This window comes from Sciurus vulgaris, assembly GCF_902686455.1.
Source record: "Sciurus vulgaris genome assembly, chromosome: 3".
In the NCBI taxonomy this organism is placed as follows: domain Eukaryota; kingdom Metazoa; phylum Chordata; class Mammalia; order Rodentia; family Sciuridae; genus Sciurus; species Sciurus vulgaris.
Window position 1 is genome coordinate 175,155,965 of NC_136463.1, and position 23,834 is coordinate 175,179,798.

At 44.7% G+C, this 23,834-nt stretch overlaps 1 protein-coding gene across 1 annotated transcript in view; it reads right to left on the reverse strand.

Moving 5' to 3' along the window:
- SERPINE2 (serpin family E member 2) overlaps positions 1-23,834 on the reverse strand; it is a 58,764-nt gene that overhangs the window by 5,339 nt on the left and 29,591 nt on the right. The window contains exons 2-6 of the mRNA XM_079135145.1: positions 19,915-20,195; positions 17,175-17,402; positions 12,309-12,506; positions 2,204-2,402; positions 38-138 (exon numbers count right to left, since the gene is read on the reverse strand). Coding sequence (XP_078991271.1) covers positions 38-138; positions 2,204-2,402; positions 12,309-12,506; positions 17,175-17,402; positions 19,915-20,173 — 985 coding nt within the window. The 5' untranslated portion in view covers positions 20,174-20,195. The remainder of the gene's footprint in view (positions 1-37; positions 139-2,203; positions 2,403-12,308; positions 12,507-17,174; positions 17,403-19,914; positions 20,196-23,834) is intronic.

Consider the following 23,834-nt stretch of genomic DNA (forward strand, 5'->3'; position numbering starts at 1 on the left):
TATTCAAGTTTAAGAATAAGTTTTAAATTGTACATACTTGTTATTTTTGCAAAATTTGACTTTGATGGATCAAACATGTCAGTAATGCCAAGAACTTTCAGTGGTTCCTTCAAATCTGTTTGTGCCATAGCTGTGAATCTACATGAAAGCAGAAGATAGGGGGAAAAAATCACAAGGCTTTAAGTGATACAAAATGATATAATTGGTGTATGTTTCTAAACAGATTTCTAATGATTGATTGATTGAGATACTGGGGATTGAACCCAGGGTGCTCTCCCACTGAACTACACCCCACACTTTTTAATTTTGAGACAGAGCCTCCCTAAGTTGCCCAGGCTGGCCTCAAACTTGTGATCTTCCTGCCTCAGCCTCCCAAATCGCTGGGATTACAGGTACGCGTCACTGTGCCCAGCTATGGATTCTTTTAAAGTAGGATCTAAACACCAGTCTAAACTGTATCTTAACTTTTAAATATTTAAATACTCATTCACTCAGCTGACAAGTGAGCAGGACACACAAACAGCAAATATGGGTGTCCTCACCCTCGTGTGCAGCAGGCTCCCTGTTGACACTCAGGAAGAGCCAGCTGCAAAAGCCTTTCCTTTTACACCGAGGTGCATGTTCAGGCGAAGACAGGTTTCTGGTACTCTAGAATATCTATGGTTCTTTCCCACATCCAGCTAATGAGCCACCACCCTGGCTGCTGGAGGCACCACCTTCCTTACTGGGCTGGAGATGATCGAGAGAGGAGATTCATTCCCGATAATGCATGCTGGGATTCTGAAAACACTTCACTGTGAAAACAGGTCAGCATTAGGAATAGGTGACATGATACTGTATTTGGGTGTAAGTTTCTTAGATATTTGTAGCCAGCCTGGCTTGAGAACCATGCACATGTGAATGTCAGCTATGAAACTTGTCACTAGAAATGCTTTCCTAGATTTAATCTCAACTTGTGAAAGAGCAGCAAGGGAAAATGAGCAGATTCGCAACACAGATGGGCCATAATGGCAGCCCTAGGGCTCACAATGCCACCATCTGATTCTCTTATATCCAGCAATGCCTACTGAAGGCTTATTTTGCAAAAATAACAACCAAAAATCTTTGGAGGAGTTCTAATACTTATTGTAAATGTATTACTCTGATTATCTGAATGGTGAAAGAAGAATCAAAAGCTGACTCTCCACTACCACCAAGGCCTGGGTAGTCAGACACTCTGGCTAGTGGGAGAATGGTAATGTTGAAAAATGCATGGGAAGGAGATGACATTCATTTCCTCCTTCACAGTAGTGGACAAGACATTCTCTGAATTGGTAGAAATTAGGATTCACACAGAATGTGGGACCACTTTTCCCCTCAAGTCATGACAGCTCAAATTCCATCTGTATTTTACTTTTAGGGTGTAACAGAAAAATTGTCATAATGCTAATATAAGAATTCTGCCTGGGTAGATTCCAAAACATTTTATTTACCAGCTAGCATTTGGGCTGCGGCCATTAGTAACTTCTAGTTGAAACTTAAGAAAAAACTAAAATGAAGCTCCTTATCAAAATCCATGGAACTCCCTTAATTAAGTTCCAAGTCTTTGATTCTGTGAATATTTCAACAAAGTTAACCCAGGTGCATTTAAACAGCTGCGAATCAAAATCTAGAGCCTTTATATAGCCTTTGTATTTTCATGCACACACTTTCCAATGCTCTGATAACTCACCCATTACTCTTCCCAAAAGAATAGAACCCTAAAAGAATATTTATTGCAAAAGTTACATAAATGGTGGATTTTTTATTTGGTCTAAGTTTTTATAGATGCCTCAGACCTGGGATGATGGGACTTAATGGGTTAAATGTCACTGTCTTTTCATCCATGTTATGATGACAGGCACGTTTCTCAGTTTTGTTTTGTTTTTTTCCCAACCCAATGAAGCATGAAAAGTTGTTAGAGTCATGAAGAACTTGTGCTCATGTGGAGGTTCGGAGACGAAGGCTGCCAGCTCTCCTTTCTTATTATCATTATCCTACCACACAAGAAGCACCACGATTGAAAGAAAGCTTTCAGAAAAGCTCGGCCTTGTATTCCCACCATGCAGTTTTGGCAAAATAAAATGGGCTCCGCGAGGTGCCATACTTTAGCCTCATGCTGTCTGGTGTCTGACAGCATGGATGGGGCGATCCTGGGTTTTCCTTTAGGGGAAGGGCCACTTACTTGGGCAGGACCACCTGGACCCTTTTGGGCACCATCATGCTCATCCAGCTGTTGACGGTCTTGGTGCTGATGTGGGGGATGATGGCCGAAAGTGGGGTAGAGCTCTCTGTTGGCAGGGCAATCAGCATGCTGATGCTTTCCCCATGGTAGGGCAGTTCAATGAAGTTGTACCACAAGTCACCAGGGGTGCTTGTAGAGCCTAAAGAAACCAGAAGCAGGTTCAATGTATCCTCAATGACTTCTAGAAGGGGCATGAGCGATTGCTGGTCACCAGGGGACCCCTGGAGGGAAGACAGCAATTCCACTGGAGAACCCCTGTACCAGAAGTAGCTTCCTCAGAAGGACAAAGATAAGGTCAGTGATTTCTCCCTTCCCTGGTGAAGAATTCCTCCTTCAGTCTAGACAGAATGCCTTGGGGCACCACTGACCTTACTTTAATTCTGCTGAGTAGACTTTAACCAGATCATCAGGCACTCCGAATACAGTGCTTTACAAGAAGTTGACCTTTATATGAATAAAAGAATGCGTTTTTCTGTCTTAGAATCATTTTTTCATTTAGATTTTTAAATATAAATTGTATTGTGTATAATTAAGGTATACAACGTGATGTTACAGGATACATATGGATGGTAAAATAATTATAATAGTGAAACGAATGAACACGTCCATCATCTCACATTCACTTTTTTTTAAAAGAGGAAGTATAATGTATTTTTGTGACAAGAGCTACTAAAATCTTTTCATTTTGTAGGAATCCTGCATACAGTATAATTGTATTATCTATGGTCCTTATTTTGGGTAAATGTGTTACGTGCGTATGAAGGAGAAGGGAGAGACAGCTTCTGTCATTTAGGGCCCACTCTGCCAGCCCACACCAACCACCTGGACAGATGCAGAACCTCAGTCTCCAGGAGGTGGGTTCAGCCAGCCCTATTTTACAAGAGGAGGTCACAATTAGAGAAGTTAAACAACCTGCCTAACTCTATTACCCCGACTTCCTTCTCTATGCCCCCCAGGGTTTGTAGATATTTTATGGTACTTACACCTCCTAATAAAACCTCAAGAATGATTTAAATCAGCATTTCTCAAAATGTTGTCTACAGCATACACTACCTGCAAGCTGCTCTACAGACAGAGTTATTCCACATCATAGTAAGTTTGGAAGTACACACATACAAGTTTTCTTGCAGATTCAGAATCCATACTCTGAGGTATTTCACAGCCAAGAAAAGCACTTAACTCTAGTTGTCTCCATATTTCCCAAACCAATTTGACCACAGGACATTTTAATTTCATGTAAAATGTTTAACATTATTTAGCAAGTGATATGGTTTCACTGTGTCCCTGTAAGTTCATGTGTCAGAAACTTAATCTGCGAATTCACATACAGATGGTATTAGGAGGATGAGCTCCAGTGAGTGGGGTCCCTATAATGGTATGGGTGGCTTTATAAGAAAAGGAAAAGTGGCCTGAGTTAGCATGCTTGCTTGTCTCACCCTGCGATGCCCTCCGCCACGTTATGATGTGGCAAGAAGGCCCTCACCAGATGCTGCCAGATGCCAGCACCATGCTACTGGACTTTCCAGCTTCCAGAACAACAAGCCAAATAAACCTCTATTCTTTATCATTTACCCAGTCTTGGGTAGTTTTGTTATAGCAACAACAACAAAAAAGGCTAAGACGTTTACTAAGCAGCAAAACTGAGCACTGGTGGAAAACACAGCTATGGGATTCTGTGAACTTGCAGTCACAGAAGTTCCCAACAGGCGCTTATTTAGAAATAGTGATCACCCTCCAAATCAGGTAACACCTCCTTCAAGGGCATATGAGACCGTATTGAATTCTATTTATTATCTAATTTATTTTTCAGTCAGTTATGTAAAATAAACTTACACACTCTATTTCTCCCCTAATTTTTGCCATTAAGCCTTTAAATTCTAAACAAATCGTAATGAATTCATTCAGGAGTTATAGAGTTGGATGTGCTATGGGTGTGAATAATAATAGAAAGTCTATGTTTCAAGTCTCTTCGTAAAATATGAAAAAATATGAAAAATGCTCTTAGCATCTATGTTAAACTGTACTGTTACATATATGTGTACAATCAAGAGAAAAAAAGAAAAGAATTAAAAAAAAAAAAAAAAAAACCACAGTCATGGAGGTGCCAGCTTGCCACCCAGCTCATGGCAAGCAGCCCAGGAAGGCTACTAACTACCCCCTGGAGAAAGTTTTCCATAGAGCATGCCAGAGAATTAAATATTCAATTAAACATTTAAACCAGTAATGTAATGAAAAGAGTCACAAAAATGAACAGATGAATGGGATGCTAGTGTTCCTAGGTTTCTGGAGGATTTCTGGAATGTTTTACCAGGCACGCCAAGCTTTTAAGGAGTCTGGTCGTGGTGAGGCCCTTCGACCTCTCCGCCCCCTGTGTACAGCATGGGGATGTGGGGATGCTGCAGTCTGTGCCTCCCAAAGTGCGTGAGGAGTAAATGGGAAAACGGCTGAGCCCTGGGCAGGCCTGGCCCGGGGTCTGTGCCCAGTGAATTTCTTCCCACACTTCCAAATGATCTTGGGGGACAACACAGTTATGAAAGAAATGAAGGTGGGTTTCATTCACGAGTTTCTCTGGACTATGCTCTGAGGATGCCCCCTGCCATCTCTGCACTGGAGGTGGGGAACGTCAACAGCCAGGTCTGGGAGGGACCAGTCCAGGGAGAGAGAAAAGGGCACAAGCTTTGTTACAGATCAAACGCTTTTAGCCATAAACTATGATAAGAGTGAAGTCGCTAGAACACTGGCATCACGGCGGCTCCCCTGGGAAGGTGTTGTCGGGCTGCGGGGTCTCTCCTGGTCCCACAGGACGCGCGAGCCTGAGGGCAGTTCAGGGCCCTGGCACCGCCCGCCTCAGCTCAGGATGCAGTCAGGTCACTCTGGCCTGGCTACCTGGATCAGCTAGCACTGCACATCTTCACTTTCCATCTGCACAACGAAATGGCCTCAGTAGAAACTGCAAAGTCAATGTGAAATGAGAGAAAAGGAGAGATCATCACTTCCTGACAAGCCTCTTAATCCTAGAAGGAAACAGAGTCCTTACTCTGGCAGAGCTAATTTTTAGAAACTGTGAAATCTGGTAAGTAGTTAATAAATCATTGCTCCAGGGCATAAAACAAGGACTTGGAGGCATTAATTGCTTCTAGAAATATTTACTGCTCTGTTAAGAAGGACTGAGGTTATGAATAATGAAAAGGTGTGCTGGCTGGGACGCCCTGCGGTGGCGAGCTGGCACACTCGTCCACTGCTAAGCCATCTTGGACTGGACTCGGTTACTGGTAGTAATGCTGAGAACTGTGAACCATTCCGCATCCAGAGCTCACGTATGCGTGACACCTCATCTCCAGGTTCTGCTGCTGCATCTGACTGCAGCATCCAACCGACATCAGCCGCAGGCTTCCACCCACACCCACGCTGAGCTTTAGGGGGCAGCTTGAGGAGCTGAGAGAAACCAACACCTCTCCTCTCCTGCCGCCAGTCACCACAGCACTGCCCCCAACATACCCTTTATAGCAGAAGAGCACTGTGGTCAAGGCCCAGCTCCCGAATCCTGGGACCTGGATTCAAGACTCCCTCCACAGTACACCAGCTCTGTGACTTCAGCAAGTCCCTTAGGTCCAGGTCTTACTTCGTTTATCTGTAAAATGCTGTGATAATACCTTACAAGAAAAAGGACTGAGATGATAATACATAGAGTGCTCAGCGCAGGCTGGCACGTGGCCAAGACTTCCAGGAGGACTTTGCTCACTTCTTCAACACTGGGTCACTACTCACAGTGACCACAGAATGGATCCGTAAGGATCACCACATCTGCTACCCTGGAATAAGACTCCTGAGCAGGAAGGTGCTTGGGAGCCAGGATCAGGGCACGGAACCGCTGAGGTCCCAAAGCTTCTTCCTCCAGAGCGTCCACTCCTGCTAACCTGCTCCTCAACCTTGGTGACTCTTCAGTCACCATGGGCTCTTCAGTGACCATTTCTGCAGCACATACAATGGGAAGCAGGTTCATTCGGTCTGATAAGAGAAAAGACAAGTCTTTTCTCTTAGATGAGTGGCAATCAACTGTACTTCTCATGGGAACTATAATAAGTAAACTGGTCAAGTATTGGAAATGTGGAAAAGATTTGAGAATTTTCTGGAAGGGGTACTTTGGGGACAATCCAGTTCTCCTGGGAAGTCCTCTATAATACTCTTATTCCCACTTTTAAGTCCTACAACGGACGACATGACTAAACTCATTGAAATGTTAAGAACTCTACTTGGCCTTAAAACTCAAAGAGACTATTTTAAATAATCAGTATTAGGAAAGCTTTATAAATGGAAGTCCCTCTAATTTCCTTATACTACAAGTTACTATGGATTTCCTGAGCTCTTAAGAAACTGTATAGGTTACACGTTAGTAGAACTGAAATAAAAACAACAAAAAATAGATCCACTCCATATAGCTATGGACACTGCAGACCGGAGTCCAAGAGGAGTCTGGAGAAATGGCAGAGCAGGGAGGGGTGCCGAAGCAACCAGGGAAGCACTGGAGCCATTTGCTGCTAAAGAACCACAGGGGAGACCCAGTCGGCAAGAAGGTGCATAGGCAGTCTAGGGAGCAAGCAGAGAAGTAACTCGGGTAGGCAGGTGTGAGCTGGAAACTCGGAGGAAAAAGGAAGCTGCAAACACAAGTCTGGTTATTTTTTGTAGATTTTTTGCAGAATAAAGTTCCTAATGTCTAAATCATAACCATAAAGACAAAAAAAAATAATAACAACTTTGACTCAGCAATTTGTATTCAAGCAAATACCTTTAAAAATACAGATACAAGAAATAAAAGCAAGAATCAATAACTGGAATAGATTCAAACTAAAAAGCTTTCTCTCAGCAAAGGAAACTATCAGCAATGCGAAGAAAGTGCCTACAGAGTGGGAGAATATCTTTGCCAATCATACTTCAGATAGAACACTAATCTCCAGAATCTATAAAGAACTCAAAAAACTCTACTCCAAGAATTCAAATAATCCAGTCGACAAATGGGCTAAGGAAATGAACAGACACTTCACAGAAGAAGATCTACAAGCAATCAACAAACACATGGAAAAATGTTCAACATCTCTAGTAATAAGAGAAATGCAAATCAAAACCACCCTAAGATTCCATCTCACCCCAATTAGAATGGCGATTATCAAGAATACGAGCAACAACAGGTGTTGGCGAGGATGTGGGGAAAAAGGTACACTCATACATTGCTGGTGGGGTTGCAGCCACTCTGGAAAGCAGTGTGGAGATTCCTTAGAAAACTTGGAATGGACCCTCCATTTGACCCAGCTATCCCACTCCTAGGCCTATACCCAAAGGACTTAAAATCAGCATACTACAGAGATACAGCCACATCAATGTTCATAGCTGCTCAATTCACAATAGCCAGACTGTGGAACCAACTGAGATGCCCTTCAATTGATGAGTGGATAAAGAAACTGTGGTATATATATACAATGGAATATTACTCAGCCATAAAGAATGATAAAATTATGGCATTTGCAGGCAAATGGATGAAATTGGAAAATATCATGCTAAGAGAGATAAGCCAATCTCAAAAAGCCAAAGGACGAATGATATCACTAATAAGTGGATGATGACACATAATGGGGGGAGGGAAGGGTTAGTGTTAGGGTTAGAGTTAGGGTTAGGGAGGGGGGCAAGTATGGAGGAAGGAAGCACTGTATAGAGGGAAAAGAGGGGTGGGAGGGGTGGGGGAAGGGAAAAAATAACAATGAATCAAACAACATTACCATATGTAAATTTATGATTACACAAATGGTATGCCTTTACGCCATGTACAAACAGAGAAACAACATGTATCCCATTTGTTTACAATAAAATAAAAAAAAATAAAAATAAAAATACAGATACAAGTATCTGAAAACTGATGTATAAGAACACTCATTGCGAGCCAGGTGCAGTGGTGCACACCTGTAATCCCAGAGGCTTGGGAGGCTGAGGCAGGAGGATTGCGAGTTCGAAGCCAGCCTCAGCAAAAGTGAGGCGCTAAGCAACTCAATGAGATCCTGTCTCTAAATGAAATACAAAACAGGGGCTCAGGATGTGGCTCAGTGAATGAGGGCCCTGAGTTCAACCCCTGGTACCTCCCACCCAGCAAAAAAAGTACTCCCTGCAGTGCTGTTGATTATGGGGAAAAAATAAATGGTCATCCATAGGATATTAAGGCAAGTTTATGCTGGAATACCACACAGCTGATAAAATCATCTAAATCCTCACAAGCTGGCAAAAAAATTTTTCCATAATATATTTGCTAAGGAAAAGAGCAAGATTATGGAATAGAAATTACATGTTAATGTTATATATGCACAAAAGCTTCATAAACATTTTACATATCTATAGAAAAGATCTCAAAAGATACACCTGGCATTTAGTAGGAGTCTTATCTTTGGAAATGAGACTATAGGGAACACCTTTCTGCTTTCCATACTATTGCATTTGGTCTTGCAATGGGTATGAAATACACTTCTACTAAAAAATATTTTAAAGTTTCTAGTTTTTAAATATCCTTGAAGGATCTACACCTCCTGGGGCGCAAGTCAGAAGAATTTCTCTCCTTTATTTTCCACCCTCTCTCCTAAATGTCAGCAAGTGAATCTTCTCAGGTGTCTTGATGACGGCCGAGGGAAGACACGTAGAAAGATGAACTGGATGGCCACGTTTCAGCAAAGTGATCAACAACAGGGAGATTTGGCTGAGGCCCAGGAAACATCTGGCAGGTGGCACTGCAGGTCATGTGAGTGTGGGCACAATAGCCCCTGAGCCCGCTGGTGACACTGGCAGAGGGGACAACAGCAAGGGTTTGCATGAGCGGCCTGCAGTCAAGGCAACACAGGCCTGCGTGGGCACACCACAGCCTGCAGGACGTCCTCCCCAGGTGACGACAAGCTGCCTGTCATGGCGAAAGCCCCTCTGGTGGTAGAGCAAGAGACCAGGCCACACAGGACCCCCTGGTGCCCTGCAGCTCACCCATGAAAGCAGCTGGGTCCAATTCCACTACTCAGTAAATTCCTGAAGGCACGAGAGGCCGGAGCAGGAGGACGAGGTAGGAGGCTGTCTCTGTGTTTGCTTGTGAGGGAGCGAGGAGGGGAGGCTCCTACCCAGCTCTGAGTTCACAGCAGACCAGTCAGGGCAGGAAACAGAAAGACAGCAGACAGGGTCATTCAGCAGAGTTTAAAGACAGCATTACTTACAGAGCAGGGGCAGGAGAGAGAAGCTGTTAGGGACAGCACGCCACACAGCAGACAGGGGGCACACTGCCAGCCTTAGGGCCACGACCCAGGAAGGGCACTTGGGCCCTCACTCGGCAGGACAGATCTTCAATGGAGCAAGGTGGTGGCGCTTCAGGGACAGGACTGAGAGGTCAAAGCCCCAAACCTGTCCTTCCTTCACCCCATCACCTGATAGCTCCCCACCAGCCCAGCCCACAGGAAGTCAGAGGGCAGAGGGGTCGACTGGAGCAGCTTTGTGGGGTGGAGAAGGGAGGGCACGGGGAAGGGGAGGCACGGGGAAGACCTCCAGCACACACTGATGTTCTGCTGAGTGGCATCTTTGATGACAAAAATGCATTTGTGCATTATTTTCTAGAACACACACATATTTACTTGAACAAATCAGTTCTTAATTGAAAAGCTACCCCGAGGTGTTCCTCTCTAGGTGCAGTCCATCTGCTAAAAGTTATAATCCTATAAAAGCAAAAATTTTAATCTCCCATACATTTGTCTAAAAAATCAGCAACAGAAGTAAACATACAAAGAGAACGTCTCACTTTTAATTCTTAATAGAATGCAGAATGTGTACAAAAGTTGACCTAAAATAAAACAGCTGAGCCTGGGACATGAGTTGGGTGTAGCATCAGTGTTTCAGTGACATCTGCTTAGGCAGCCCAGCCCCAGACGGGGGCTCAGTGAGACCAGAAAGTGGAAACCACTTTGAAGCAAAAGGACCCACTTACAGTACACAGAGTTCTCAAAAGACTGGGCACGGGACCAGCTGTACCACTCCTGGGCATTTATCTAAGGAATTAAAGTTGTCATCCTATAGCAATACACGCATAACCACGTTTATAGCAGCAGAGTTCACAAGAGCCAAACTACAGAACCAGCCTAGGAGTCCATAAATGTATGAATGGATAAAGAAAATGTGGTGTATAAACATAATGGAGTTTTATTAAGCCATAAGGAGAAATGGAATTACGCTGCTTACAGGAAAATGGATGGAACATGAGATCATTACATTAAGTGAAGCAAATCAAACTCAGAAGGTCAAAAGTCATGTGTTTTCTCTCATATGTGAAAGCCAGATAAAAGGAAGTAAAGGGGGAGAGATCTCATGAAAATAGAAGGCAGACAAGCAGAGTAAAGAGAGGGGACCAGCGGGGAGGGAGAAGAGAGGTACTGGGGAATAAAATTGCCCAAATTATGTTGTGTGCATGTATGAGTGCGTGACAATGAATCCCACTAATATCTATAATCACAATGCATCGATTTTTTACAAGAAGGGATTTATTCTGCTCAGTTGTTTAGGACAATACCTTTCCATGGGGATTTAAAATACATATTATTTTTTAAAAAACATTTATTGATTAAAAAGTTTGCAATTTTTCCCATAGAAGCTTAACTGATGATGGATAATCCACAGGCGAGAGAAGCAGACTGTGGGCCCATGAACCATTCCTTAACCTCACCAAATTAGGCAGCTGGCAACATGTCCAGCTGTTTGGAGCTGATCGTCCTGAACATGAAAAAGTAACACTGGGGACCTGCATATCCGGGTGTAGCCTGAGCCCTTCCAGAGGAAAAACGAAGGTTTGATCAGATCACGAGTGCTTCAGTGAAGGAGAATTAGAAAGCGCTAGCCTTGGGTACCTATGTCTGACTTGGCTACAACGACAGATATCGGTGATTACTTTTCCCTGACTATAAAACTGATAATCGCACATTAAAAGAGATTCCACGCTCAAATAAAAACATTATTTGAAATCCTACCACTGTCAACATCTTTCGAGACATCTCTCAATAGACATGAATATTTGAAAAGTAGTTTGTGTAAGGTTCATCAGCATCTGCTGCTTCACAGATTGTTTTCTGCAATCAACCATAGATGGTAAAATCTTTTTATTTGTGTATCGAAATCTAATCATCACAAATACTCCACCATGCGATTTTTCCTCAGTTTCCACAGGGTATCACTTCTGGGATCCCCAAGGACAACGGAATCCACAAGTACTCAAGTCCTTTATATAAATTGATGAAGTACTTGAATATAATCTACACACATCCTCCTATACATTTCAAATCATTTCTAGATTACTTACAATGCTAAATACGAAGAAAAGGGCATAAAAAATAGTTGGGATACAGCCTGTTTTACTTAGGGAATAATCACAAGTAAAGAATGTCTGCATGTGCAATTTTTAAAAATATTTTCAATGTGAGATTGGTTGAATCTGAAGATATGGAATCTCAGATATGAGGGTTGACAATATGTTTATATCTGACATCTACTTATTTGCTAGAGGGTGATTATCTTTCCTGGAGTGGAGAGCTGGAACAAGCACTAATCCCACCACCCACCAAGCTCAGGAGGCCCTCTTCCCACACTCTGGAGCCTCCCTGGGTTTTACCAACCCTTCTAATTTTTGTTGATCTATTAAGTGAAAAATACATTTAATTTTTACCTTCATTTTTAACTTGGAAATGTAAGACTGCTAACAATGAGATGATAATGCTTGCATGTGTTTGATGCCTATTTATCCTTATTTTGTGAATTATCCTTTCATCTTTTTCAAGCAAAAAACCCTACATGTTTCGTATTAATATAAAACCTTAGCACATAATATACAGATTTACCATGTGCTTTTTAAAATCCCAATTTTCAGCACCCCGCCCTGCCCCCTACTTTTTAAAAACAAAATGTAAGATTTACTCCTGAATAAGTTAAAGCACTCAAGAGCCTTTCTGTCACCAGTGAGTTCTAGAACGGGCCTTGTCCAGCATGAACTTACCCGTCCGGAACACGGAGAGCTGGGCCAGCATCGGCACTTGGTAGGATTTCCCATCTGCTGTCACGAATGTTCGCTTCTTGGTGTTCTCAGGTTGAAACCGCGATTTCCACAGACCCTTAAAATACACTGCATTGACGAGGACCATTTTGGTGAGCATGCCATCGATAAGATCTGGGGACAGCAGGCTGTCAATCATGCCTGTGAAGTTCAAGAGCAAACAAGGAGAAACCTCAGGACTGGTGGCCAATATGAGGGCAAATGGCAACTGTTGATTAGTGGAATGACAACCCAATGGATTCTTAAAGGACTTTAAAAAAACACTAGTTCAAACACCCTTTTATACTCTCCAGTTTTTTCTCACCCAAATTTACAAGGTTCAAGGACAGTTTAAAACAAGTTAAAGGGCTGGGAATATAGCTCAGTTGGTAGAGTGCTTGCCTTGCAAGCACAAGGCCCTGGGTTCAATCCCCAGCACTGCTAAAAAAAAAAAAAAAAAAAGTTAAAAATCCAAGACTGGAAAAGAATGTGGAGATCCCCTAGTTAAGGGATACCAAAACTTCAAATTAAGAAATTACAGCTAATTTCCCCTCACTCCCATGTTTTAGGAAAGTTTACTTATCCAAATAAACTCTGTCTAGTTAATTTTCCCTAACTTTACTGATTTTCAACTGACACATGTAACTGCTGGTGAAGGTTCTTGGTCCCCACAACCTAAGTGGATTTTGTTTTGCTTTGGTTTTTTTCTCACTGGGTTTACTCAACACCTGAAAAACGAACACTTGAGCCCACGCAGAGTTACTGAGGAGAAGTGCTCGATTTTTCTCAAGATTTCAGAAATGTCTGGAATCCCTGGTTATCACATGGCCTCATAACTACTTAAAGAAGGGCTAAAATTGAACAGTGGTTGCTCCATTTACCCGTCAGGCATCAAACTAGGTCCTGACATCATACAGATAAGAAGAAACAATCAGTCTGGACGACCTGCTCTCTTCGAAAGACGATGCCCTTCACGAGATGTCAGGGATGTCTGTCGTGTTTGCATCGGGAATGAAGCAGTGAACATAGCTCAAGGGGCTCTTCCCAAGGGTGATCTGTGGCTGAAGCTTGTCTTTTGTTCTTTTCTTTTTCTTTTTCTGAAATTGGGGATCAAACATGCTAGGCAAATGCTCTATCTCTACTTCTGAGCTACAGTCCCAGGCATTTTTATTTCGCGACAGGATTTTGCTGAGTTGCTGAGGCCATCCTTGAACTTGCAATCTTCCTGCCTCAGCCTCCCAAACAGCTGGGATTACAGGTGTGTGCAAGCACACCCGGCTGGGTTTTCAGTTAGATTCTTTTCTCTTGGTCTTTGAACACTCAGTTCTCTGTGTGTGTGTGTGTGTGTGTACGTGTGCATACTATTAGAAATTAGTTCACTGAATTTTTTTGCTCAATAAAGCAATGCATGACACAAATTTCAGACATAATTCTTCTAATGATGACAGTAAAATAAACGACTTCTGAAGAGGCCAGGCTGTCTAACTCAGCGGGAGAGCATCAAACCCTTTTAATGGAAGCTCACGAGGATCCTGGGGCACCAGGACTAAACGTTTCAACGAGCCATGGCAAATGGCACAGGTGAAGGTGCCTGAGCCACGACAGCGTCACCGCAGCTCCTAACTGCCACAAGGGGGCAGCAGTGCCACCTTCAGTCAGGACCTGAAAGGAGTAAGCTGCCAACAGATATATTCAATTCAGAACAAGGCTGGCCTTGCACTGTCCAGGGAGAAGAGGTGTCAAGGGGACGGGTCCGCTCCTCCAACAGTGCGCTCCTCAGACTTGGCTCCCAGGCAGTGAATTTTGTTTCTTGCCTTAGATGGAAGCATCACCCTGTGCAGTCCCTGCTTCACTTAAAGACGTCGCGCTGTGTCCTCTCTACCTACCAGCCTCCCGTGACCCTCCTCCCCACCTCCTGGGAGATGCCTCCTCCCTGGCCTTCCATAAAGCCCGAGGCTTAGCACCACCACAACACCATCTCAGCATGCCTCCCTCCCCAGCTGACCTGAACTGCACTAGACCAGGCACGCCACCGCGCATTCCACTAGCCCTGCCATCGCACGCGGTCAGTGCCATGAGTGTCTGAGGAGGCGTCCTCAGCCCTTTCTTTGCATAAATAAATAATGTCTGCAATTTCTACTTTTAGGACCACTAAATAATGAGGAGGCAGGAAGAAATAAAGAGGAAAAGAAAGGCTAAGGGGAAAAGAGGGAAGAGAAGCACAGAATGGAGGCGAGAAGGCACACGGGGACCGGCCATCAGTAACTGCCACAAATGCGTGTCTCATCCAGCCGGCCACCATCCTGGGATGCCCTCCCACCTACTGGTGCTGGGGCACTCTTACATAAGAAACCAAAACATGAGCCCTGCCCTCAAAGAGCTGTGGGTGACACAGAGGGGAGGTGACATAAATGATCTGGAAACGCGCGAAGCTGCGATTTTCACCAACACCTCGGAGTAGTGGCACTGAGAGCTCCAAGGGGTCTGATGGAGTCGGCAGGACTGGGACGGAAGGGGTCCGAGAGGAAGCATCACTGGAAATAACAAGTAGCTCACACACGCTGAACAGCTCCTGAGTACCAGGCTTCTGCCAAGCGCTTCGAGTGTATTACTTGTAGCCTCGTGACAGTCTCCATGCCGTTATTATTATCCTCATAGGTATCACTATGGTATCTCCATTTTAAAGAGAAGGGTGGTGAGGCACAGGGAGGTCAAGTCACTTGCCCAAGATCACATAGCTAGACGTGGCAGAACTGAGCTTCACACTCAGAACCTGCTCTTCCAGCTATCATGCCGCTCACAGGAAGGCGGAAACGTAGGGAAGCCGAGGCGGAAATGTCCCAGGCTGCTGGATACATGTGTGGGTCTGAGGTGGGACACAGGGTGACAAGCAAGGGGACCAAGAGGCACAAGGGTTGCCTGGAGAAGCTGAGACTGCAGAGACCCATCACCAGCACACTGCAAAGCGCTTGCATGTTTGGCCTTCCCTCTCTTCAAGGGAGAAACTGTCATCTCCCTGGAATGAACTCCTCAATCTTCCAGTTTGGGAAACTTGTGGGAGCATCCCTGGTTGTGTGGCCAGTAGCCAGAGAAGCTGCACACTCTGCCGTGTTCAAGACTCTCCCTGCCCTTCGCATGACGTGTAAGTACTCACATATCTGTAGGGAGAAGCCTGCTTAGAATCATCTGAGCCCAGAACCTCACTCTTTTTGCATGTAAACCCAAACTCTTTATCTCTAGATATGGATGTGTGCATGTATTCTGCAGACTTTTAATGTACACTGAGCTTGCCAGAAATGTGACACTAGCCAAATAAAATCAAATGGAGCCTATGCTTTCTTTTGTTTGGAAATTTATCAAGCATTTTCCATAATTATAGAAAAAATTGCATCAGCAATGGTGATAAAACAGCTCAGGGCTTCTGAGTCACCAGTATAGCACGGCCATCTCGATCTGCTTTTTTAGCTATCAGTTCACACTATTTTAAGAATCTAGTATTTTATTATGTCTTTGCATATAGTTGTACCCAAGAGTTTAGCTATGAACTACATGTATTAATGACTTTTACTTTCCCCTGTGTAATAGTTTGACATTGTCCTCATTTTTAAAAAAAAATTGGTATATGTGTGCAGAGGGTATATGATCTGTGAATTTTATTGTAAGATATTAAAGAGAATATTAAAAATATTTGAAAACCACCAGGTGGCACACTAACATAATTTAATATTGCCATCCTGCAGATAAAGAGGAAGGCTGGGTTGGTATAATGACATCACATAATCATCAGCCAGAGTCAGGGTCAGGGACCAGTCAGTTCTAAGAGCACCTGCTGCCAGCTGGTCATCTTTCCAGCACACAAACTCCAGGCCCAGAAACACCACTGAACGCACGTGGCTGGTGCCTGAGTCAGTGGTGGAAGGGAGCAGGGACTGCACAGAGAACCAAGAAGGGATCTACCCAAGCCAGCAGGGGGGACTTCCCCCGAGCATCCTTCACCTTTCACCTGCTCCTCCAAAGGTTTCACACCTTCACGCAGGTAAGCAGGTGATGGGCTACTAGTGCCGCCCTCTGAGATTCTGACTCGGTCACCAGGGTCCAGAGTCCTGCATCCTAGACGCGCACCAGGTAATTCTGATGCGCAGGCCCCAGGACGGTGCTTCAGGAAACACGCCCCGAAGGCCACTTGCCCTCGTTTCGTCTTTGGCTTCTCCCTGTGGAGTCTCTTTGCTGCCACTCTTACGGCTGACTCTCTGTGACCACAGGTGCCCACATTTGCACTCCTAGTCTTAGGGAAGCTAACATTCCTCTGTTTTTCAAGCCCACAGCTCCTTCTAAACATTTCCACAGACACCTCTGGTTTACAAACCAAGTTTAAAATGGTGGACATTTTCCTTTAATGACAGAGGAGACGCCTCAACGAGTGATCTTCCTGCGAGGTGGAAAGGGCTGTAATAGGGGCTTGTAAGCATGTAATCATAGGCCAGAAGCAACCTAGGAGGGCATCCAGGGTCAGGGGATGGACAGCAGGCAGCTGGAGGTGAAGAGCTAAGCCACACCAAGGACAGGCAGGACGTCCCAGACGAGGGGACAGCAGCAGCAAAAGCAGGAAGGACAAGCCAGAAAACCTCTGAAACAGACAAGCGTCCAAGGGCAAGGACTGCAGAGGAGACCAGCGCAGAGCGAGGGGAGGCCGGGCTCCACCCCCGCCCCAGGGGCCTCCCAGCTGGCATTTCTCAGCGGAGGGACTGTGGCCTCGCAGGCACCTGTCTTGGAGTCCAACTCGCCCCTTTACTCCGATGCAAAGTCCCGCAAGACAGTGTGGCCACTCACCCCTGGTCTCGTTTTTGACCCACATGTTGATGGAATCGCTGGTGGAGACTGGGTCCTCAAAGTTCATGCTCTGCACTTCACACTGAAACACGTCTCTGTTCCTCGTGACAAAGGGCAGTTCCATTTTAAAGCCATTCTTGACAAACATGGCATTCGCCATTGTCACAATGTCTTTATTCTTCTTGGACACGATGGCCTTGTTGATCTTCTTGAGCATTTTACCAACTCCTAAAGGAAAAAAAACCCAAAAGCAGGAATATTTAGAAGAGCATTAAGAAAAGCTTTGTTTTTAAACCTGCCTTCTTCTAGCAAACGAGAACAGCAGAGGACAGTAGGAGCAGCGGGTCTTCTGCTTCTCAAAGGCCTTGTTTCTTAGGGGAGGTGGAGCTCAGTGATGAGAGTTATTAAGCAGCCAGCTGTGCTGGGTATCAAAGCGGACACGCCAGCTACTCAACACCTTCCTGGCATGATATACACTCCTCTGGGGTTCGTTCTAGGCACCAGGTCCCTGTGAATGCTGGCATGCTCCTTGGCTCTGTAGCCAAGTGGGGATCAGAAAAGGGAGCTTCCTAATTCATTCTCTTTCTCATCTACAAATTGTAAGTGCTACTTCCATTCCTGCCAAGGATTTAACAATGTGATACTTTTTTTTCTTTTGGGGGAGAAAAAGATGAAATAAGCATTAGAAAGTATTAAAAATTGCCTTGTGCCACCAACCAGAACAATGTGATTTTTCCTTGCTTTCAAGTTCAAAAAGTTAAGAAATTAATTTTATGGCAACATAAGCTTTATTTTACATGAGCCATTCATATATGCTCCATTTAGTTTTAGACCATGAAAAAGAGAAAAATAAGTTATAAGGATGAGATGTGTTTCTAGAGAACTTGAATTACAGACCCTTCTTAATCACTTGGGGTCTTTTCAAAATGACACTGTCTTAAAATAACCTGCCAGGGTCACCCTGACAGTCTTCCAAAGGGCCAATCTGTCATCTAAATGACAAGCCCTTCAGACCCCTTCAACAAGGGCAGGGCAAGGTCATCCCATGGTCCAAAAGAGGCTTTCAGTACTCAGGGGCCTTTCTGAGACCTCTCCTGACCCCCTCAACCATCCTGTGGGCCAAGGCCCATTTACAAGTGAGGAAGCACCAGGCTGGAGAGGCTGAAGACACTTCCAAGTGCCAGCATGCTCTGGCCTGGGCCTCCTCCACAAGGCCTGTGTATCCTGTGGAGAAAAGGTCAGGGCAGATCTTCTGCCACTGTCCCAGACTGACCTCCTTCCTCAATGGGAGTGTCACCGCTGAGCTCCCAGGGGCCGGGCCTCCGGGGCCAGTATAGCCTGCACTCTGAAGTCACCATTCACATGTGACTGCTAGCAATTCTACAGGAAGAAAGGGTGGGGATAGATTTGGTGGCCAACGGGCCAATATCACAAAAATCTCAGAAATAATGACTGAAAATTCATGTGGCTCAGCATTAAAACAAACCCAAAAACCTAGTGTCTGTGTTGGAGTTGTCCTGGCTAGCAGGCCCTGGATCACACTACAAAAGGCCATAAATCTTAGCAGTGATTCACAATGAAGTTATAAATCACCCCGTTTCTGAACATGCAAACAGGGGGCAGAACAGTACGTTCTAAGAATTTATCCCTTCCTTGTTTCCAACAGGTGAACAAACTGCAGACTCGGGCAGGAGTTTCATGCTGTGACAATGGAGCAGGGGAGCTCGGCCTTTGGTCCTAGATGCCCTGGAGGAGGCCACGCTGAGAACCAGGCCAGTGCACACGTAGCGTGTGACACTCAGTACCACTAATCCCTGCCCCCTCTTCTTACTCTCCCTTCCAAAGGCACCAAGGTGGGGACGATTCTTAGAACTGAATGGCTTGCAGGTAGGAAATGGATTGCAGGTAGGAAAACTCCCTTGACTTCCAATGAAGCAGCTGAGACCCAGATGTGACGTGTGACTTGTCTGAGGTCACTGAACATTGGTGGCAAGAAGGGCTATGAAGTCAGTCCTGCTCCCTTGTGCACTGCACTGGGGAAGCAGCAGGTAGAAGGTGACTTTGAAGAATACCTAAATTAAATAACAGTGCCCCGACTCAAGTGGGCATGGTTAAATATTTAAATAGGTAATTAAAAATGGGGTTTTCTTTAGATAAAACTAAATCTCTTTCATTGATACTTAATTTGAAAAAAAAGTTTTTTTACATTTTTATTTTGGAGTTAATAAGTTTTAAAGCAACAGAAAGGGTTGTCTCATGGGCTCTTCACCCAATTTTCCCAATGGTCATGTCAGAAAGTTGCCCGTGGTTCAGTCCACAGAGCGCATTCTCATCTCACCCATTTTTCTTACAAGCACATGTGTGGCTCCATGCACTTTTATCACCTGAGCATGTTCCTGGGATGTTACCACAGTGGAAACACAGGAGAGCTCCAGACCTATAAGTACATTCATGACTCAATGCCCTTTAGCTGTGTCCACCATGCAAGCAGCTGAGACAGGAGATGGGAACTGAGAGACACAGTGGCTGACACAAAGCCACACCAAAAGAGGCAGTTCCCCTAACTCCTGGCTCGTGAGCATCTTCCCTTCAGAAGAGGCTGACCCTTGGCCCATCTGGCGCCAGCAGAACCTTCTGGATGCTCTGCGTCTCAGGGCTATCAGCAAAGACCCTGCAATGCTCCTCCCAAGGCAGGACTCCCGCAGAGGCCTCGCGGGAGAGCAGCAGAGAGCGCACGCACCATTCACGCCGTATCTCATCATCATGGTGAGCTGCTTCTTCGTCTTGCCATCGGCACCCAGCTGCAGCATCCCCAGCACAGATGCAATCCCGTGGGGGGAGACAATGACGTTGTCATGAGGCCGCGACTTGATGATCTGATTGAAAACCTGGATCCCTATATTGGAGCTTAGTTCTTCAAGAGGCAGAGGGTTGAACAGGGAGCACACAAAGGGCAAAGTCACTGTGGTCAAGAGGAAGAAGGAAAAATGCCAATTCATGGTTCCTTCCAGCAAGGACGGCCTGAAAAATCAGACAAAAAAATTTACATTATATTCAAATGAACACAAAGGGAGGACCACTTTGTACTCAGTGAGGTATGATTTACTGTACTCAGTGTAATTAAATGCCATGCAAGATAGAACAGTGTAGATTAATTAAATCAGCCTAGCCTTAAATGCAGAGGGCTTAGGCAGATGGGCAGGGAGAGTTGGCCAACTCCCATTTGCTGAATTCCCATCATGCATGAGGCACTGTCCTACCATCATTATTTAATTCTTGCAACCACCCTTCATTCAATGAGGCCAGTATTCCCTGAGGGTGTGCCATGGGCCTCGCCCTTTGTAAGTGTCGGCATACAACTGAAAATGAGATGGGCAAGACCCCTGTCCTCGAGGCGCTTCCATTCCGAAGGGGAGACAGAAAATGAACTGGTGACAATGAAGTAACTGCAGGGAGGAACAAGGACAAGATAATAGGGCAAAGTGATGTGAGTGAGGGCACACGGTGCACAACACTACAGAGGGTGGCCAGGGAGCTACCTCTACAGTGGGAACACAGGTGACAAGATCTGAACCGTGAGAGACATCTGTGGGTGTTCGAAGGGTGTGCCAGACAGAGGGACAGCAGGAGAAGGCCAGAGAGACGCAAACTAAGGATTCCATTCTAAGGTTAGCACAGGGAGCAGATCCTTCGGGCTGCCCTGGTCATCTTAAAACCACACGGACTTGATTCTTTTCCATAAGCAGGCTCCTTTTTAAATTAAAGATTTATTAATTAAAAATAATTTCAACAACAACTTTAAAGCAGTAACGCGGTAGAACAATTGGTAAATTCATAAAGCGTGCAGATGGTGTTTCTGACAATATTTTCAGTTATGGTGACTTGTTTTAAATAAGCTTCATCCCTTGATTACCACTTAAAGAGCTTTCTTTGCTATGACAAGTAAGAGGTAGGAAATTTACTGTATTTATGGAAAAGCAAATATTTTCATTAAATAAGAACTCCACAGTAGCAGCTGGTACAAACAAAAGCAGAATTTGTGATGTTGCTAATTTGGTTTTCCCTTGGAGGCCCAAACCCTCGGGAGGCACAGGTCTCCTGTGGGGCCAGTTTGTGCCTCTGTCATGAACATCTATGTGTGGAAGGCTGGGAATATTTGCTGAGTGTAACACAGAGAGAAGCATTTTAAGAGACAGGGGACTAGAGTCCCCATGAGAGAAGAAAGGGCACCAGGGTCAACTGGGTTTGGGGTCTCCCTGCTTTCCTATCAGTACTTCCTGAACTTCCCACGCTATGTCACAGCAAATGTTCAATAAATGCTTGTGAGATTAAATCCTACCACTTAAGAACACTACATTCTATTTTTTTTAATCATTTTCATTGCATGCAAGGAGTGTTTATTATTGAGTGAAGCTAAGAAAATACTTGTGTTTAGTCCTGAGCCACCCTGTCAGCTCCAAACACTCCCCACCACCAATGCCAGCTCCGTTGGGCAAGGACCAGTGGCATAAACAGAACTCCCACCTGGCTCCTCCACACACAGCCAGCCACGGGGACCACCATTCAAGTGGATGTTGCAATTTTCTTATACATTGTGAAACAAGCACCTTTTTAAAAATTCAGAACATTCAGTGTTTCTCCAGAGTCTAATTGTAAAATAACTGTGTAAACTCGGCCTGTCTAAATTCAAAGCATGTAAGTGACCTACATACACTCCCACTTGGGCCTTTACTACGGCCAGCACGGCCTATTTTGACTCTGGCACCTCTGACTGGCTCTAATACCATGACAATCCCCTGAGTTTCCTGGAGCCCGATGGACACTGGAAAGTTTCCAAAGCTGAAGTACGGAAACCTTACTCATTTCATCTAAAAATTAAGAATTTTGTTCTTCCTTCTTCCCTCTTTAAAACACTGGAATGTATCATAAAGTGACCATAAGTAGAACACAATTTATACAATCTTTGTTACAAATTGTCAAATTCAATTTATAACATCAATTTTAATTGTAAACTCTTGCCACAGTCTATTCTGGCATCGACCTTCAGCATGTCTTAATCTGTCCTCCCCAAAGAAATTCTTCCAGATTAGGGCATATTTGAATAAATATCTGAATTTGCACACTCACAAAGCATAAAGGATAACAAACTGGTTTTGCCTCTAGTGGCTTAAGGTTGATTAACTCAAACACCATCTCTCTCTCTACCTATTGTCGTGGTACAGAGAGGAAGGGTCCGTGACAGTGAGAAATCCCAAGCTCCAGCGTCTTGGAGACAGTCACAACAGTCTCCCAATTACATAGCTATCTGATTTAGCAGAATTCTGCTTGGTTATGAATTCGTTTTCAGAGACCCATTTCATTATGATGCAGAGAAAGCTGCCACAGGTGTTTTTCTTGGTTTCTTGGACTTAGAAGCTTTTGAGAGATGTCTACGCACAGTTTACAAGAGTGCCCTGAGACAGTGAGGGTTGTGCAGAACTTGGAATCAGAGCTATTTTTGACTGATGTTCTGGGCATAACTTATCCTTGGCTTTGATTTCCTGAGCCAAATGCTCACTCATCCAAGCTTACCTGGCCTGCATATGTAAGCTTCCACTTCTCTTCAAAGTTCAGGAGCCAGGAGAGTATAAGTTTTAATCTATAAACTACTTTAGGTTTGTACGGGTTCTAATAACAAAACATACTCATGTCCTCCTAGACAATCTTCTAATTGAAATAACTCTTGGGTTCTTGGCCTTGGAAATGCTTCATCTATACAACAGATTCCCATAAGGAAAGAACACAGTAACCTGTTTGTTTTCATTTTCAAGAGAAATTACACTTTAAATTTTCATATAAGAGGGAAAGAATAAAAAGTATTGCCCCAATGTCTTGTGCAGCATCAACATGGAGAATCATAAATCTGTTTAAGTATTCCTATTTCTTAAATAATGCTTTCACTACAGTATTTAAAGAAAGGTGCATGGTTTAGGCCATCATTGAGGGAGGCCATAAATCTACCAATACAGTGACTGCCACAGGCACATCCTTCTGAATATCAGCTTTCCTTTCGCCCTGGACTCTATATAGTTTTCCTTACTCCAAGCTTCACTGCCCAGCACGGACAGTGTCTCTGAAGTTACGCACCCTGCTCTGAGCACCAAGCCTGATTTCGCGTTATGAACAACGGGTTGGGCAGTTCTGCAAATGCCAGGTTCGAAGTGCATCCCTAGATTTACAAAAGTGACACTTGCCAAGGGCACACGTGGGAGCACACTCTGCGGACACCTGTGAGCCGGCACCTCCACACTGAACCGTGGTGCTGCCCTTCTCGCCGTTCGCGGTCTGCTTTCACCTGGCCGTTCGGAACCCTGTGGGGGCTGAAGAAGCCTGCGCGGTGGGCTGGGCAGGGCCACTGGTCCTTCACTGGTGCTCCTCTTAAACAGCTCTACTTTCTGTTGATGGCCTTGGACTTGACTTTGCTTCGCTTCCTCAACCTCCTGGAGAATTGCAGTGCTCCCCAGCTCCTTCCACGGCTCCTGTGACGCTCTCCCTGGTCGTCCATGAGGGGCCCCTCACCTCCCCCAGAGTTTCTACAGCATTGCAACCTGCACCTCTCATACCTGTTTTCTTCCCTCCTAACTTGACAAGAGGCTCACAGAAAGCAGGGCCATGGGGTTT